The 16,214-nt window shown below is 54.5% G+C and overlaps 1 protein-coding gene across 1 annotated transcript; it reads left to right on the top strand.

Annotated features, from left to right (window-relative positions):
- Positions 1–594: 594 nt before the first annotated feature.
- ZNF541 (zinc finger protein 541) lies at positions 595–14,670 on the top strand. The gene is made up of 15 exons (XM_043997783.1): positions 595–901; positions 2,427–2,670; positions 3,798–5,667; positions 6,536–6,594; positions 6,976–7,135; positions 7,755–7,928; positions 8,563–8,896; positions 9,245–9,308; positions 10,613–10,755; positions 11,064–11,167; positions 12,260–12,335; positions 12,558–12,646; positions 13,839–13,979; positions 14,220–14,401; positions 14,499–14,670. The coding sequence occupies exons 1-15, from the start codon at positions 595–597 to the stop codon at positions 14,668–14,670; spliced, it is 4,119 nt and encodes a 1,372-aa protein (XP_043853718.1).
- Positions 14,671–16,214: the final 1,544 nt, after the last annotated feature.

Below are 16,214 nucleotides of genomic sequence, written 5' to 3' on the forward strand. Positions count from 1 at the left end.
TTTATTAAGTCCCTGTTAAGTAGTAGGCACTAGGCTAACAGCTTCCCAAATGAGAGAGGTCCAGGCAGAATGTCATGACACACTGGGGGAGAGGAAGGTTGTTTTCATTTCCTCTTCTTTGGGGGAGGGGTTGAAGTGAAGGAAAGAAGAGATTTGAACAACGGGAGATAGTGGGCATGAGCCAACCGCCTGGAGGAGGAGAGAGAGGCAGGATGGGACAAGGTTGGGCATGGAGTAGTTTAATTTAGCTAGAAGGTAAAGTGCATACAGTGGGGGTTCTGATAAGAAGATGGAGTTTGGAGAGAGCTTGAAGAGGATGCAACGCCAGGAGTCCCTAATGGATGGGATTTGTGGGATGAGGGAGGGGAGGAGTCAAACATGACTGCAAGGCTCATGATCAGAGGGGTGACAGTGCCATCAGCAGAAGCTAGTGGATACTTTGTGGGGTTTCTCATAGCTTTGTCTGCCCCTTGTTTGCCCTTAGGATTTGAATTGGGCCTCAAGACTAGTTTCCGCCCACCTTCAAATCTCACCTCGGTCAGCTTGTGGGAGATCAGAGAACAGCTTTTGGCCAAGACGCGGCAGTGGAACACCATGGACCAGTACAGCCTTGGGGATGATGGTGCCCTTCAGTCAGAAATGCATCTTCCTGGATTTTCGGAAAGCCAGGGACTTAATTGCAGTGACACCCTCAATCGGGATCTGTGCCCCAACACAAGAGACCTGCTCTATGCTGGTTTGAGCAGCTTAGACCTGGACCCTGGCCTCCCAACACCAGATATGGCCAACGAAGCCCTGGAGGACAATCTTGATGCCCTCTCCTTGTATTCAGGGAAGGAGGGAGACTCAGCAAAGCTATTGGAGGAGTATGCTGACTCTGACTCACAGCCTTCCTTACAGGGTGAGCCTGAGAGAGGTCGAGGGGGGCCTCTGGTCCTGTGGAAGTACCAAGGCTGGGGTGGGGGTAGGGCGTCCAGTCACCTCTGGGAGGTGAAAAATTGTCCCCATTCCATCAGACTGAAAACTCATTTTTATGCAGTCTGTTGTTCAGGCCAAACAAAGTCCTTCTCTTTTGCATTTTAAAGGAGGACATTTTAAAATCATGTAGCTTAAATAATAACCTGGTTCACCTGCTAGCTGCTGCCAAAGAATACATCCATTATTTGATTGAACCCACTTAGTGATTTCTTTGGAAATTGGATTGAAAATCTGAATGCATCAAACTAAGAATTACTTAATCTGTTTTTCTCTGAAGAGGTTGCTTCTGAATACCCTCAGTTTGGAAAAAAAAAAAGTTTGCAACTGGTGTCTCTAGAGAAGTCCAGATGCCTTGCTTGAATAGAGAAAGTTCATAGAACTCATTCATTGCCAACCATGACACGTACTTAGAGGACCCTGACTCTAGGGCTAGAAGGCTCCCTAGAAATCAGCCGATGGAATCCATTCATTTTATAGACGAGGAGACTGAGGTCTTTGGCAAGAAGGGACATGCCTACTTGTATATTTCACTCTCAGCAGTTAGGCCTTCACAGCGAAGAGAGAAATGTTTTATCTTCAGAGAAAGTTGAAGGAAAGTAGGCTCAGAGGAACATAACAGCAATTGGGGGCTTCAATCTGCGTCCCCTTCTCTGGCTGGTTTTCCATAGGCAGAAAATCTGAAACACCCTCCAGAAATCTACCCAGGCCGAGCCAACAGACTGGCGTGCTTATCACACCTTCATTAGGTTACCCCCCTAAGATGGGGTCTTCAACAGAATTGAATTTGGCCTAAGTAAAGGGAGGGAGAGAGGGAGGAAAGGAGGAAGGGGGAGAGAAAGAGAGTTTTTGTGTGTGTCTGTGTTACTTGTGAGCATGTCTTTGGGGAGCCGGGTGCCATAAGGCAGCTTGGACTGATGTGTACGTAGTCAGTCACATGGCTCTGTGGGTGTCCAGAAGCAAAACAGGCAGTTGTGGGGGCAGCTAGGTGGCACAGTGGATAAAGCACCGGCCTTGAATTCAGGAGGACCTGAGTTCAAATCCGGCTTTAGACACCTGACACTTGCTGGCTATGTGACCCTGGGCAAGTCACTTAACCCTCATTGCCTCGCAAAAACAAAACAAAACAACAGGCAGTAGTGCTGGCCTTATGCAATTCTGGCCTGGCCAAACCCAGTCACTTAACTCATTAGGTTGAGGAACGGGAGAAGCTGTTCAGGATGAGGCCAAAGAATCATTCAGCCTCGATTAGAGAGAGCCCTTACAAATCATGGTGTTTGAGCTCCTTGTTTTGCAGACAGGGAGACTGAGGCTTGCTTGCCTGGGGCTGCTTGCCAGCGCTTGTGAACCAGCAGTAGAGCCAGAGCGGAGCCCTCTTACAAGGGCTCTTGCCCAGCTCTGGCTCCCTTCCCTCCCCCCATGTCTGTAACTCGCTTTCTCCCTCCCTTTAGACCTGGGGCTGGGCGTTCTTAAGGCATCTAAAGAGGCGGACGAAGGAGGCAGGGCCAGCTCGGGCAGCGCCAGGAAAGGCAAGCGTCAGCACAGCTCCCCCCAGAACCCGTTCCTGGATTGCAGCCTCTGTGGAAAGGTGTTCAGCAGCGCCAGCTCCCTTAGCAAACACTACCTGACTCACAGCCAGGAGAGGAAACACGTCTGCAAAATCTGCAGCAAGGCATTTAAGCGCCAGGACCACCTGTATGTGGGAGTCTGGCGAGGCCCAGCACTTTTTGGAGGGATGGTGGGTGGGAGCAGGGGAGGGCGGGGTCTTCTTCCAGGGTCTGCCTGTCTCTCCTCCTTCTCCAGAGCCATCCATCTCTGGATGCTGTCCAAGGCCACGGCCTTTTGTCCTAGATCACTTGTGTAGCTTTTGCTCAGGCTCTCCAAGAGCAGAATATGTAAGGCCTTTGAACAGAGTCTCTCTCACTTCATTTGGCTCCCAAGGCCTGAAAGTTCAATTCAACAAGCTGGTAGTGGGGCCTCTTCTAGGCTCTGGGGATGTCGACTTGGCTGGTCAGCTCTGTGCCACGTGGCCTGTGGTCCACTGAGGGGAGGACGGGTACACTACTCACCATGAGAAGTGAGTGAGATACAGTAAAAAGAGGGGTCCAGATACAGTGCCACCAGAACTTTGAGGAGGGGAGGGAAGTGCCCGGGGTACCAGAAATGCCTGTCGTGTAGGCCTTGAGGGAGAGAACAGGCCTGCTTACATTTGAGGCTCCCCTGTTGAAGCTAGGAAGAGAGTGACCATGTAAGGAGTGGCAGGGCCTGGTCACTGGGCCTCCCCATGGAGTCAGAAAAATGGGCTCTTCCCATTGTGCGTGATATGTGAGCTTTCCCCAAGGGAATCTTGTGTTCTTGGTGGATGTGGTGGTGCCACATCTTCCCAGCCCAGTGAAGAGGGAGACAAGACTTCCTAGGGCTGGGCAGAGCGAGGGCCGGGGAGTGGGATGGCCTTGATAACCATGAGTCAGGCCACTCGTGCCCAGGGCCCAGTTGTGAGTGCAGGCAGGCCCCTCTCACACACTTGTCTTACACAAGTCTTCGTGGCTGTTTTGTGTCCTCTGGTGGGACTCTTTGGAAACATCCTTAGTAAAGTGTTGCCCACAATTATGTGTGTGCTGCACAGATTGGGGTCAGCTAGCTGGTGTGCCCATGGGGTGGCTCAGAAGTGGCTCGCTACAGAGCACTTTGGTAGGGAAGCTTGCTGCCTGAGTGGGAAGGCAGACACTTAAGACTTGGAGATCTATCCCTTTCTCTAGGGGGACAAAAGTCATTTTGTCCCAGCTGTCTCACTGATTCTCCTTTTTGTGTTCTGGCTCCAGGACTGGACACATGCTCACCCATCAGAAAACCAAACCCTTTGTGTGCATTGAGCAGGGCTGCAGCAAGAGCTACTGTGATTACCGTTCCCTGCGCCGACACTATGAGGTGCAGCATGGCCTGTGTATCCTGAAGGAGGCCCCCCCAGAAGAGGAATCCTGTGGGGACTCCCCCCATGCCCACGAAGCAGCCAGCCAGGCTGGGCCCAGCAGTCTCCGAAACCTGGTGCCCTCTGAGGCCCGCTCTCCCAGCTCCCTCCTGCCCAACCGAGACCTCCTTCGGTGCATTGTGAGCAGCATTGTCCACCAGAAGCTCCCTTCCCCTGGGCCTGCCACTGCGGGGGCACCAGATGTTGAGGGGAGGGGCCCACTGTGCCCCTGTCCTGCCAGTGCAGGTTCTGTCTCCTGTGCTTCTGCCAGTGCTCTGGCACCTACGGGAGCCCTGGGCGTTGAGCCCCCTGAGGAGCCTCGTCCCCCAAGAAAGGATCCGGCCCCCTCTGACATGTTCACAGTTATCCATTCCGGGAATCTGGCAGCCATGGCCCCCGGGGGAGAGAATGGAGCCTCCGACCCAGCTGATTCAGAACTGCCTTTTCTTCCGCTCCCGTCAGCTGGGCTGGAGAGTTGGGCCGATGGCGGGACCTTGCCTTGCTTGCCTCTCTTCCGAAGCCAGGCAGTGCCAGCAAGCTCCCAGCCATCGAGTCACAACTTCCAGTGGGTCAGGAACCTGCCTGGCTGCCCCAAGAGCAAAGGGAACAGCGTCTACGTTGTCCATAAGCCGGCTGCGGTCCCTGCCCGGGACGGCTCCGAGCCAGGGCCTGGGCCTGGGCCCGTGTCCCCTCTGCTGGACCCCTTGGCAGCTCCAGCAGGTGCTGGCTCAGAGGACGTGCTTTCTTTTCCTCCCACACTTCTGAAGGCGCCTGGGGACACCCTGAGTGATGCCAGGTTTGCCGGTGGGGAGGACAGCTCCTGGCCCGCCCAGAGGAACAAGTATGACTGTGAGCCCTTCCCTTGGCAGAGCCCTGGGGAGCTGGGCCTGCAGGATGTGCAGAAACCAGGCGGGCTCCCCCCTGAGAGCACCCCGCTCTTCAGGCAGCTCTTTCTCAAGTCCCAGGAGTCCCTGGTGAGCCACGAGCAGATGCAGGTGTTTCAAATGATCACCAAGTCCCAGCGGATCTTCTCCCACACCCAGGTAGCGGCTGCTCCCTCTCAGCTCCCACTCCCAGAGACCAAGCAGGCTTTGCTGAAGCCACTGCAGGGTGTGTGGCAGCAGCCTCTGGCCCCAGGGGCTGACTCATTCCATGCTCTCCCGGGGAACCCCGAGTCGGAGGGGTCGCCGGCCCGCAGGAGAAAGACCCCAGCCCTGTTTCCAAGAGAGTCTTCACCTGGAAGCACGAGGCGGGACCCCAAGGGAGGGCCCAAAGCGGCCCCTGCTCTGTCTTCCCTGGGCTCGTCCCTGGACCCTTGTGGGAATCCAGAGGCTTCTCTGACCAAGCAGTTGCGGTCAGCCAAAGGGAGCGTAGGTCTGGGGGATGCTTTTTCTCCAGCACATCCTCGCCCGCCTCCGTCGGGGGTGGAAGAGCCAGCCGGGGGCCAGCTCCATTCGAAGCTGTCGCAGCCCGAGAACAGCGGCCCCTCGGCCCCCAAAGGTGACAAGAGTCAGGCCTGCGCCAGAGACATGGGCTATCGACTCTTCTCCAGCAGCACCAGAGCCCAGCGCTTCTCTGGTTTCCGCAAGGACAAAGTGAAGATGGACACGTGCTGTGCCGCGTCTCCCAGCCAGGTGGCCATGGCCTCCTTCTCCTCAGCCGGGGCCTCGGCAGAGCCCACACGCGACATGAAGTCCAAGCTGACCATCTTCAACAGGATCCAAGTACTTGTTGCCTTCCCTCCCGCCTCCCGGGCTGGGGGCTGGGGAGGGGCAGCACTTTTCTTCCATAGAAGTGGGACTTTCTAAGGTGGGATGGGGGATTCCCTTGGGAGCTTTAGAGTATTTGTGTGATCCTCCTACAGAAAAGGAAACTGAGGCTCAGAGATGGGCAGCTTCAGTTCAGTCAACATTTATTAAGGGCCCACTAGGTGACAGGCACTGTGCTAAGTGCTTGGGATGTAGAGAGAGGCAAAAGTCCAGGAGCTCACCAAGGGGGGGGGGGCGGCGAGGAGAACCACATGCAAAGGAACATGTGCAAAGCAAGCTCTGTACAGTGCCAGCAGGAAATGATTAGCAGGGAAAGCTCCTTGGAGGAGGTGGGATTTTGTTTGGGATTTAGAGGAGGCCAGCCCAGGACTATCCATTCAGTTAGCATCAGAACCAGGATGAGGGCCTCGGGCTCCTGACTTAGCTCTGCTTCCCTCTGTCCTAATGCCTTTAAGAAACACCATCAAAAACGGGGGCGGGGGAAACAGGGGCACTCTTCATTCTTAGTTCATACCCGGTGGGGAGACAGAAAGAGGAAATTGTGTCTCTGGATGCAGTTCCTGGTCCCTCAGGTCATTCCATTTCTGAGCCTCAGTTTCTTACTCTGGCAAATGGGGATGTTCATGTTTGCTCCCCTACCTTAGGACGTTGAGGAAGATGCTTTAGTACAAACTATAAAGTGCTCTCTCAGAATGAGCACTCTGCCATCCAATGATAACGAACCTTCCTGCTCCTCATACTTGGCTCCTCTTGACATGCCCCTGTGCTTTCTGGCTGTGATTCTTTTCTGACATTCATTGAGGTGCCTTCCTCTAATCTGCAGGGTGGAAATATCTACAGGCTGCCCAACCCAGTGAGGGAGGAGAGCCTTGTGACTGCATGGTAAGCCTGAAGTCCTCTGGCCTGCCCGGGGAGCAGGTCCTTGTGTGCTAGGAGTGTGTTTCCTCATTGGGGAGGGGGCAGGCCTGGCAAGCCAAGAACTGGAAGCCAGTCCAATTCAGCATGTCCGGTATGCTGGGCCCTGTGCTGAAACTAGCCTTGCCCTCCCACCAGGGTTAAGTAAATTCACAATGTCTACAAAATTGTTGTGTGTGTCAGTGTCTGAGGGAGAAAGAGAAGAAGGGAGGGAGGGAGAGAGAGAGAGAGAGGGAGAGCTAACATCAGGTTCTAAACTCCCCCTTGGGGTCACTCCCAAAGCTTGTGGCCTGACCACACTTTGGAGGTCTTGGCCATAGGCAACTCCTTGGTGATTTCTGCCCTTAGTAACCAGCTCAATGGTGTCTCTCCGGACTGGACAGAGCCCAGAAGCACTTACGTCTGCAAGAACTGCAGCCAGATGTTTTACACTGAGAAGGGGCTGAGCAGCCACATGTGTTTTCACAGTGACCAGTGGCCGTCACCGAGAGGGAGGCAGGAGCAACAGGTGAAGGGGAAGTAGAAGCGTGGCTGTGGCTGCCAGTGAGGCTGCTTCCTAGCTGTGGGGCAGCTGCCAGACTGGCCCAGACTCTGGGCTCAAGAACGATCCTGGAAGGAGGGCGGGATTGACCTCAGAGGGCCAGAGATGCTGGCTGATAGCACAGTTTCACTGTGTGTGTGTGGGGGGGGGTGGTGCTGGGGCTGCTAGAACTAGGGTTTGGGGGCTTTGGGCCCCAACTTTCTTTCTCTCTCTCTCTTTTCCCTCCCTCCCTCCCTCCCTTTCTTCTTTCCTTTTGCAGTAAGGGTTAAATGACTTGCCCAGGGTTACACAGCTATTAAGTGTCAAGTGTCTGAGGCTGGATTTGAACCCAGGTCCTCCTGAATCCAGGGCCAGTGCTCCATCCACTGCACCACCTAGCTACCCCTGGGCCCCAACTTTATAGCATGAACCCTGTCCCAGGGCTGGCACCAAGGCTTGGACCTATGTGTGCTCTTAGAAAACGAGTCATCCCAAGGTGTCTCATGAAGCCACAAATGGAGGAAAGAGCTTTTGCCGTGAATGTGAATACTCCTTCTTTTCCTGCCCGGCTTACTGTGTAAAGAGACATCTTATTTCTTGGGCTCAGGTGTATAGCACAGAATATTGCAGACCCCAGAGATTGGTCCTAAGGCCAGAGGGGGATGGACAGAGCCCACCAGGAGCCAAGAGGCCTTTGGAAGACCTCGCCGTAGCACCTTTGGTGAACCCTGTGTCTGTCCCTGTGCCAGCTGGGAGCCGACCTCCAGGGAGCCTGGCCCAGGTGGGTGCTGTTCTGGCTCCCTCCAAGTCCACCCTCAGACATTTCTCATGTGCCACATCACACGTCTGGGGAGGAGCAGCCGTCCCAGGTGGGTGGGCTCACAGTGTCCTCCCGTTCACCCAGAAATGGCGTAAGATTGAGGGATTGTCCTCCTCTTATCAGAGGGGAAAGGAAAATACAGGAAAAGTGACCCTTGAGAGTGGGCCCACAATGCGTCCCCCCACAGCAGGGGGTCCTTCCGGCAGGAGATAGTCGATGATTTCTCAATTCAAACAGCACCACCACTGCAGCCAGGTTCCTGTGCCCTGCCCCAGCCTCCCTGGGCATAGCCCTCAGGAGCGGGCTGTTCACAACTGCAGTGTGGCCTCTTCTCAGTCACCTGGGCCAATGGGCCATTGTGTGAGTTCTACCTTGCCTTGAGTAGTGTGTTAACCCAGGGACAGGTTGGAATAGCAGAGAGCTCAAAGAGCTGTGTAATCCCCACTCTGACACCAGCTGGCTCTGTGACCCCCCTCTCTTAAGCCTCAGTTTCCTCCCCTGCAAAATGGACATTTAAACCTCAAATGCTATGGAAGTATGAGCTTCTGTTAACTGCAGGTGGTCGTTTGAGGCTCTCGATGTCTTCATTCTCTAGGGACATGAGCGAGCTGGCCGAGAAGAGAGAGACGCTAGGGAAGCGAGCCAACACAGAAAAAGGAAAAAGCGTTCCCAGCCCAAGGCATTCTTTATCACTTCTCCACCTTCCCTCTTTGGAGAGATCCAGCCAGGCCCTGGCGGCTGCTATCAGAGCTGCCTGCGTTCCCCGGTGTTCCTGGTGGACCATCTCCTGAAGGGTTTATTCCAGTGTTCTCCATATACACCTCCTCCAATGCTCAGCCCCATCCGGGAGGGCTCAGGATTGTATTTCAACACTCTCTTCTCCACATCCGCTCACTCTGGTCCCGATAGGATCTACGGGGCTGTGCTAGGTGAGTGAGAGGGTCCTCCTGCAGCCACGAGTGAGGAGCAGGTGGAAGCAGAGCTGCCCTCCCTTGCTGTATGTGGCCCCTGGTCTGGGATCGGTGGAGGCCTGTCTCTGCATGTGCTCCTGGTGCCGTGTGGCACTGGAGTCTGATCAAGCTGCCAGTGGCCTTGGAACACAGAAGGTCTGTGTCAAAAGGGACCTGTGGGCCTAGAACTAGTGCTGGGAAAGGCGCCAAGCCCTCTTTTATAAAGGAGGAAATGAAATTTGGCCTCTGACTTTAGACAGGGCCAGAAGTGTGAGCCGAGGGCAGGGAAGACCCTGCTTTTAATGTCTTTGGTCCCGTCTCTTCTAGACCAAGTGGATGGCTCTTTTGGAATTGCTGTGGTCAAGGATGACACCAAGATCAGCATTGAGCCGTAAGTGAGAGTGAATGACAACAGCACTTGAGGAAGTCCAAGGGGTCGAGAACCTTATTCCCATCCTTGGCTGCGCCACACAAGAGGGATGCTGGGAGAAGGCCTGGGCCCAGGGTGTCGGATGGGGCCCTTCCCAGGCCACGGCCCCTCCTTAGGGAGGTGTCTGGCAGTTAGTGGCAGATGGCGCCCAACTGGCCGAGGCTGAGGTGGACAGACCGCACTGTCTGGTGGGTTGGCCAGCCAATTGCAAGCATTTATCGTGCTCTGTGTCTGATGTCAGATGCTGCTGGGTGCTGCTGGAGGTGCAGACGATAAGGATGTTCAGAATAAGTAAATGGGGCCTAGTGAAGGCAAGGTTGTTTGGGAGAGACACTCGTAGTTGGAAGTCTTTATGTAGAAGGTGGTGCTGCTCAAAGGAGGAGGGGGAGTCCCTAGAATGGAGGCGATGGAGGAAGAGCTGCCCTGCAGGCCTCAGAGACAGGCAGGACAGAGGCCTGGACTTGGCAGGCTGGTGCGAGGTCAGCTGGCAGAATTGCAGAAGCTGGGGGGCCGCTGGGGTGGGGCGCGTAGGGTCAGGTGCTAGAGGGCTTTTGTCCAAGAGCCGTAGGGGACCATTGGAATGAATGGGGAAATGTGGTCAGATCTTGAGGGAGATGCTGGCCCCCCGACCTCCCCCGGTGAGCCAGAGCGCAGGGTCAGGTCTGTCACTGCGGCCCATACCCAGATGAGGAAGAGCACTCCTGCTGAGCTTGCGGTTACTGGACAAGATGTAATTGGGATATAAACAGCATGAGCCAAGATGTGAGAAGTGCTGTTAAAAAGGTGCCACCCCAGCAGGATGGCTTCTCCCTATAGGGATGGGGGGGATCAAGAGGGACAAAGCAAAGCCTCAGATGACAGAGTGAGGCATGGCCAGGGAACCTGGAGTAGCTTCCAGTTGGCTTGTGTGTCAGGGGGACAGACAGGGAAGCAGGGAGGTGAGGGCAGCAAGGTAAGTATGAGCCACGGTGTGGAGCCCCGAGTTGTGGGCTAGGGAGCACAGACTTTACGCAGGAAGCCTGGGGGCTGGATGGGCATGGGATGCTTTTGACAGTGGAGTGAGGAGATCAGAGGGGTGGAGGCAGATGCACACATGGGTGGTCCCTGGACCCTGTAGACAGTGGCTGTCAGTGGTGGACCACCTGGCCCTCTCCTGGCCAGTGGTCAGTGTGAGGAGAGTGTGACCCAGAGCCACCCCCTTTCACTGGCTGCTTTGTGTCTGCCAGTTACGCCCTGGTTACTGTGTGTTCACTGTTCCATTTCAGACACATCAATATAGGGAGCCGGTTTCAGGCAGAGATCCCAAAGCCCAGAGAGAGTTCTCTGGCAGAAGGTGACCGGCATGGGGCTTCTCTGGTGTGGAAGCCATGGGGAGATGTGATGACCAACCCAGATACACAAGACAGAGGTGCCTGAGACCTAGGGGTCTCCCCATTTCCCTCCCCATCCCCAACTTAAATGTCTAGTCGACTGGGAGCCTACCCCTACCTGGGCATGGTACCCATGGGAATCTGTGGCTAGAGTCCAAAAAGCAGGGGTGCTCTCTCCTCACTCTTGTCCCCTTCCCTTTCCTTAATCTGGGCTCCCTGGAGGCTGCCAGGAGAGATGACCAGGGACCTGCCTGGGACAAGGCAAGACAGGCACTGGGCTTTGTGGTTCTGATAAAGTGATCTGGTGTTCTTGAATTCTCTCTTCCCACTTCCCCTGTTTCCACAGTGACAGAACTATGCAGCGTGGCCTGCTCCAGTGTGATGCCGGGAGGGGGGACCAATTTGGAACTCGCCCTGCACTGCCTGCATGAAGCCCAGGGTGACATCCGGGTAAGGGGCCGACCGGTGTGGGAGCGAGAGGAGAAGAGCCCTGGGCAAGGCAGAGAGCTCCTTCATTCCACCCACCTCCCACCCCCAGCATTGAGAAAGGCATGGAAGTGGCACTTAGACTCTCCCTCTGATCCCTGATCAGGGACCAGCCCCAAAAGCAGCACACCTTGGCTCCTCTGGGCTTGGGTTTGGCCTAATGCTGTGTGTGTCACGACAAGGACAGAAAATACCATGCCTGGGCTCAGGGAAGCGCTCCTGTCTTCATCTGCATGTCCAGAACAGAACCAATTACCTGCCCAGTGCTCCCCTTCTTGCCCTCTCCCTCACCACACAGCCATTCAGGGGCCAAGCCTTGCTGGTTTTGATCTTCATCCATTCCCTTCTTCTCTGCACTCTTATGACCAGTCTACTAGTCCGGGCATCTTACTCACTGTCCCCTGGACCACCCCATGAGCCTCCTCTCTGATAGGTCGCCCTGCCTCAATCCTCCTTCCTTCAAATCCATCCTTCTCGTGCCTGTGCAAGTGTGACCTTGCCATTCCCTTGCTCAAGATGTTTCAAGCTCTCTATTGCCTGCAGGAGGCAGGACAGAGTTGCCTTTACCCACTGGCTCTAGGCTTGCCCTGTCTTTGACTCTATCCTCTGGACATTGTGCCTCTGGCCCACATGCTGCTCCCTACCTCGGGCACTTCCCAGTCCCTGCTGTTCAGGCTCCCTTCCAGTAGAGTCTAAAACTCCTTGAGCACAGAGCCAGTTTTCACATTTGTCTGTGTCCCTAGCATAATGCCTTGCTGTGGAAGCACCCAGGAGGTGCTTAAGAAATGCCTGTTGAGTTCTCCAGGAGAACGAACTGTAAGCCCCTACTGAGCGCCAGGGCTCGGGGTGACAGGGCCGACATCGAGTTTGCTGGTGGCGGGTGGTGGTTCCCAACCCCAAGGCCCTCGGGTGGGGAGAGGGGTTACAGATAGCTAGAATAGCCAATGGGGTGTGACCAGAGGCTTACGGATGGAGCTGCTCAGAGAAGTCTGAAGGGAAACTTGTCACCACCTCGGGGTGGGGGGATCGTCCTCAGCTGACCTGCCTTGCTTCTAGGATGCTCTGGAGACCCTGCTACTCAGAGGACCCCAGAAGGCTCCATCCCATCCTCTTGCTGACTATCGTTACACAGGCAGGTGGTGGGCCGGGGGTCCCTGCTGAAGAGGCAGCTCTGCCAGAACTCTTTGTGTTCTCTTGGGTCTAGGCCCCATTCCTCAAAGAGCTCCCTGTGGGGGTTGGGAGATGTGGCAGCATACACATGGGATATGGTCCTGAGGGTGGGTGGGAGGAGAAAGAGTAGGTGGGTTAGGGACGTGGTGCTGCGAAGGGAGAGTCACAGGCCTGGCTTTGGCAGGTTCAGACATCTGGACTCCTGTGGAGAAGAGGCTGTTTAAGAAGGCGTTCTGCGCCCATAAGAAGGACTTTTATCTGATCCACAAGACGGTAAGGACTCTTTGTCACATGGGCCTCAGGGCAGGCCACTGTGGAATCAGTTCTCCCTGCCTGACCATGCCCTTGTTAGCTGGCGATGCAGGAAGGCACAGGCAGAGCTCAGTCAGGGGAAGGAGGACCTGGGGATGGTGCAGGAGGCAGCAGGTGAGGGCCCTGCATGGCTGCCGAATAACAACTGTTCTTTATAGAGAACCCACAACGATCTCATTTCACCCTCCCAGCAACCCTGCCAGGCACCTGCTGTTATTATCCACATTTTGCAGTTGAGGAAACTGAGGCAGACTGGTGAAGTGACTTGCCCAGGGTTACACAGCTGAGTGTCTGAGGCCAGATTTGAACTCAGGTCTTCTTGACTCCAGGCCCAGCGCTCTATCCATTGTACCACCAGCAGCCGGTCTTTCCTCTTCTCTTCATTCACCTCTTAGAATTCCGAATGAAATGACAGTCAATAAATAAATATTTAATTAGTGCCCACTATGTGCCTGTACTGTGCTAAGCACTGAACATTCAAAAAGAGGCGAAAGACAGTTCCCTGCTTTCAAGGGGCTACAGTCTGATAGTGGAAACAACAAACAAGCCAGGTACAGTAAAGAGAGGAAATAATGACCTGGGGAAAGCACTGGGATTAAGAAGGCCTGAGAATGGCTCCCAGTGAAACATGAAATGTAGTTGGTGGTGGGAGCAAGGGGGGTCTCAGAAATCCTCAGCAAACTCAGTTTTCCCTGGGAGGAAGTAGCAGAGCTGGTATCTGAACCTCCCTCTTTGGGCTACATGGGACACAGAGTGCCAAGCCTAGAGTTGGGCCTGAACTCTTCCGGGTTCAAAACTTCCTAGCTGTGTGACCCTGGGCAAGTCACTTCACCCTGTTGACCTCAGTTTCCTCATCTGTAAATGAGCAAGAGAAAGAAATGGTGACCGTGCTCGGTATCTCTGCCGAGAAAACCCCAAATGGGGTCACAGAGGGGGACGTGGCTTGACAGTAAAACATGGCTACAAATACACTGTTCATTCTCCCCTGCTGTACTGGGAAGTGATGGATTTGTGGCTCTTGGGAAGGCTGAGAAGATAACGGGCTTGAAAGGTCCTAGTGGGACCAGGGGTCTAGCCTTTGGTCAGTGAAGTATCGGCTGCTGCGAGGCCACTTGTGCATGTCCTGTGACCTGCTTCTGTTTTCTTTCACTAGATTCAGACAAAGAATGTGGCCCAGTGTGTTGAGTACTATTATATCTGGAAAAAAATGATAAAGTTTGACTGCGGCCGAGCCCCAGGGCTAGAAAAGAGGGTCAAGAGAGAGCAGGATGAGGTAGAAAGGACAGAAGAAAAGGTAGAAGGATGCTCTGGGAAACCTGCCCCAAGTTCAGCCCTGGGGTGTTGGGCCTCTGAGGCTCCCCACTGTCCCTGGGTGGGTGGGCCTGAAGGGAAGGGATTTCCTGACTTTTAAACCCCTCCCCTTGCCTCATTCTTGCCACCTTTGGGGCAGTCGGTAGGGCTTCCTCTGCTAGGGGTCTTGCGTCTGGAGGCTGAGCTCCCCAGTAGCGGGGTCCTGAGCATCTCCTCTCTTCAGGTGACCTGCAGCCCTCGAGACCGGCTCAGTCACCGGCCAACTCCAGAGCTGAAGATCAAAACTAAGAGTTACAAGAGAGAGGCCAGTGTCACCTCCAGCCCAACCATTGGTCCTAAGAGGACACCCGAGCCGCCGGGAAGCGCGGAGAGCCAGGGCGTGTTTCCCTGCCGAGAGTGTGAGAGGTATTTGTCCTCTTTGCCCCCCGGAGGCCCCATTTGCCCTTGGCCACTCTGTCTTCTGAGCTTCTTGGACACGCCGTTCTCCCCGTTCTCTCTCTAGGGTGTTTGATAAGATTAAGAGTCGAAATGCCCACATGAAGCGCCATCGTCTGCAGGAGCATGTGGAGCCCCTGGTCAGAATGAAGTGGCCTGTGAAGCCCTTCAGGAGTGAGCCACGAGAAGAGGAAGATGAGGAGGAAGCTGGGGCGGAGGGGGGTCCCCTCCGGTGGTGATGGGAAAGCCGGGATCCTGGGGGGGGCCCAGGCCTGGGGAGAGTCGGTGACCAGGCCTGGAGGGGCCTTGGCAGCCCCTCCTAGGCTTGGTCCAATGGGGAGCGTGCCCCCGACATGGCCACGGCTTCTCTTTGCTGCCCCATTGGATGTCTGATGGGGCAGATACGTCCTGTGTTCGTAATTAGGGAATGGGCTGGGGAAGCACAGAGTCATCACATGATTGTTAAGGCTGTGTGGTATGGATGCTGGAGGCTTGGTACCATTCAGTTGGGTGACCTCCCCTTTTGGGGTGGGGGAGAAAAAAGACAAAAAAGTTGGATCTGAGTAGCTCTCAAATCTTTGCCTAAGTTTTGGGGTTTGTTATTTTTGTTGGAAAAGGCCAAGATTTCAGAGAATCAATGGGAAAAGAGCTTTCTAGCGACGACATGTCAGAGCCTCCCTCTCTCGGGGAGAGCCCTCTGCATTGAGTCCAAGGTCCTGTGGTGACTTGTACATTGTTTGGTTTTTTTGTACGTGCCTACTGTATAGCTTATTAAATTGGGTTTTTGAATGGCTCTTGGTGTGCTGCTGGGATTTCTTAAAGAAACAGGCCTTCCGGCCTGCCATTTCTCATCCAGTTCAGTTTAGCGTTTATGAAGCACCTACTGTGTGCCAGGCACTGTGCAGGACCTTGGAGACGGAAGACAGAATAGCTCCTGACCTTAAGAAGTTTTGCTTCTACCAGGAAAGACCAGGATTGACATTTCCCCCTCTAAGTAAAGGAGACCATTCTAGGAGTTGAGAGGACTTGGTCTATTGGAGAATCAGGAAAGGCTTCAGTTAGCAAGCAAGTCAGTTAACATTTATTAAGTGCCTACTATGTGTCAGGTGCTGTGCCAAGCACTGGGCATACAAAAAGAGGCAAGACACAGTCCCTGCCCTAAAGGAGCTCGCAATCAGGAAGAGGGTAGAATGGATAGAACCCATTCATTCTTTTTTTTTTTTTTTGGTGAGGCAATTGGGGTTAAGTGACTTGCCCAGAGTCACACAGCTAGTAAGTGTTAAGTGTCTGAGGCCGGATTTGAACTCAGGTCCTCTTGACTCCAAGGCCAGTGCTCTATCCACTGGGCCACCTAGCTGCCCCAAGGAGCTCACAATCTAAGGAGAAAAACAACATGCAAAGATACACAAAGCGAGCTAGATACAGGAATAAACAATTTCCTAGAGAATAGAAAATAATTAACAGAAGGCACTAAAACAGGGGCTGGTGAAGGCACAGGGATGGCCAGAGAGCATGCTCAGAGCCAGGAGATGAAGGTGGGTGGCCATGTCACTGGATGGAAGAGTGCAGTGGGAGGAAGGTGTAAGAAGGTGCGGAAGGCCCGAGGGGGCTTTTATGGAGAACTTTGAAGGCCAGAGGCAATAGGGAGCCACTGGAATTTATTGGGGTGAGGGAGGAGGGGATTTAGCAGAATGGACTGGATGGACTGGAGTGGGGGAAGACTTGAGGCAGGCAGTTGACCCCGCCCCCATTTATTGCAGCAGTCCAGGTGTGAGGTGAGCAG

Source organism: Dromiciops gliroides, chromosome 3 (assembly GCF_019393635.1).
Source record: "Dromiciops gliroides isolate mDroGli1 chromosome 3, mDroGli1.pri, whole genome shotgun sequence".
Taxonomy (NCBI): Eukaryota; Metazoa; Chordata; class Mammalia; order Microbiotheria; family Microbiotheriidae; genus Dromiciops; species Dromiciops gliroides.